This window comes from Atta cephalotes, assembly GCF_000143395.1.
Source record: "Atta cephalotes unplaced genomic scaffold scaffold00002, whole genome shotgun sequence".
Lineage (NCBI taxonomy): Eukaryota > Metazoa > Arthropoda > Insecta > Hymenoptera > Formicidae > Atta > Atta cephalotes.
The window spans coordinates 370574-373250 of record NW_012130066.1 but is presented as its reverse complement, the minus strand read 5'-3'; the positions used below and the strand labels follow the sequence as shown (position 1 = coordinate 373250).

General features: G+C 32.7%; 1 protein-coding gene across 1 annotated transcript; it reads left to right on the top strand.

The window, feature by feature from the left end:
- Nucleotides 1–1777, top strand: LOC105619232 (protein lifeguard 1-like). The gene is made up of 5 exons (XM_012200759.1): nucleotides 1–49; nucleotides 562–669; nucleotides 759–954; nucleotides 1027–1297; nucleotides 1418–1777. The coding sequence occupies exons 1-5, from the start codon at nucleotides 1–3 to the stop codon at nucleotides 1775–1777; spliced, it is 984 nt and encodes a 327-aa protein (XP_012056149.1).
- Nucleotides 1778–2677: the final 900 nt, after the last annotated feature.

Genomic DNA, 2677 nt, shown 5'->3' with positions numbered 1-2677 from the left:
ATGACGACTTGGCAAACACCTGGTGCGGGATTCTATGCAGGGCAACAAGGTTCTGATCTTTTTCCTTCTGTTTTCTAATATATTTTTTATTACCATATTTCATTATTTTAACTGTATTAATTCAGGGTACATATCAAAGATCATTCAATCAGCGGTTAGCATAATCACTTGCTTGAAAAGGATATATCATGCCACACATTTGAAAGCACACCATTAATATAATGATTATTTTTAGTCGATACTTGAGAATAAAGAAAATTGTTAATAAATCTTGCAGTAACATGTTAAAATACTTATCATCAATGTAATCTATAATTAATACATATACTCATGTCATAATACATTGCAGCAGATTGTGCAAGCATAGTTAATGTCTTCAAGAAGCCAATAGCACACACAATCATGAAAACATAATTTTACAAAACGTAAAACATGCACAATATATATAAAAGTAATGGCTGCTGTTACGGCACACAATTCCTCAAGTTGTTACTGCTTATCGCGGTTACATGCACTGTATTGTAACATCGATATTTATATTTCTGAATTTTGACTGTGCAGGTCCGTATCCGTATCCTCAAAATCCAGGATATCCGCCACCACAAGAAGGCTATCCATATCCTCACAATCCAGGATATCCACCACCTTATTCCGGTGGAAATCCACCAGGTAAATACAATTCAAGAATATTATTCAACTACCTTAAATTGTCACAGTTATATATTTATTTTGTTCATGATCATTACTATTTTTTATAGGTCCAGGATTTATACCTCCACCAGGTGTTCCACCATACGGTGAAGCGCCACCGCCAGTTGGTCCAGAATTTGGAGGAGTACCTCCACCAGGTCATCCAGGAATGTCGTACGGGTCTGGGTATGGAGAAGATCCTATGCAGGATGAAGTCAAAGGGTTTGAGTTCAGTGATAAAACGATCAGAAATGGCTTCATTAGGTAAATGTCAGATCATTAATATTTAATATTCCCAAAATATATGATGAGCATATAATTGTATTTTTTTTACAGGAAAGTGTATAGCATCTTGATGTGTCAGTTGCTTATCACACTTGGGATGATTACTTTGTTGCTTTATCATAAACCGACACAGTTATGGGTTAAGAGTCACACAGAATTGTTCTGGATTGCTTTTGCCTTAACTTTTGTCCTGCTCATATGTATGGCTTGCTGTAGCAATGTGAGACGTAAAGCTCCGATGAACTTCATATTTTTGTTCCTATTTACATTTGCGGAGGCTTTCCTACTGTCCGTGGCTGCATCAACATACGAGTCTCAAGAAGTAAGTTATCCGAAAAGATTTTATAATTTTAAATACTATATATATGCAAAGAACTATGTTATTATTAAGTTATAACATGTAACAAATGGTGACATATCTACATAGAGATATTTTTTGCAGGTCATGCTGGCCGTTGGAATTACAGCGGCAGTGTGTCTAGGATTGACAATATTCGCATTTCAGACAAAAATCGATTTTACCGGATTACACAGTATCTTGTTTGTTGCTGTGCTCATTTTATTTATTTTTGGTTTAATTGCAATAATCTGGCACGGAAAAGTTATGACTTTGGTTTATGCCTCGCTCGGCGCGTTTATATTTTCTATATATCTGATTTATGATACGCAAATGATGATCGGCGGAAAGCATAAATATTCTATTTCACCAGAGGAGTATATCTTTGCCGCGTTGAGTCTGTATCTGGATGTCGTCAACATCTTCCTGTATATTTTAACTATTATTGGCGCTTCGCGAGATTAATTGATGTCAATATCAATTATGATATTTTGACTTGTGTTACACTTACTAAGGAAACACTTACTAAGGAATACATACATAAAGTCAGTTTTTACTTACCGCCATCCTGCTTTGGCTCTCTACAGTATTGTTCTGAGCGCACTGCAGGCGAAGAAACAATGAAGTATGAAGAAGCATAATATTGGCAAGACTTTAATTTCTATGAAGATAGCTTTTACAAATTTTCAAAGATTAATATATCTACACAAATAGCACGCTTGAAATCTTTTATCTAGTTTCATAATGCATAAAGTATTTCCCACAAGTTTGGGGAGAAAACCAAATATAAGTTCTTGTAATTGCTAATGTATAGAATAGTACATCATTATTATTATTGTCATAAAACTCAATGTTTATTTTTTGTCTCATTTTGAGTATTATAAAAAGCAGTGATTATATGAGTTTACATACTTTATTTTTTTTATTTCTTTAAAGACTTAAATTTTTCCAATGTCAATGAGTATATATGTCTAATTATAAGTGCGTAAACTAATTATTGATATATAATTGTTATAAATATATGTCATAGTGTGATAAAAATCGAACCATAATTATAGTATATTATCTGGACTTAACTATAATTCCAGGCAACTTTGAGAAATGTGGAGATGCTTATACCTTGTTGCCTATATATACATACATATACATATATAAAAAGTTGAGATTGTGTTTATTTTTTGTTCAAATTTGAATAATAAAACATACAATTTACTTCTCTGGTATTTATGATTTTCTTTCGATTCCAAATAGCAGTGCATAGTATATTGCAATGTATATATGTATACACAGTAGTGATGCAATTCTTTTTTTCGACAAACACGTTAATACTATTCGCGATAAGACAATATATCCATATAATGTTAT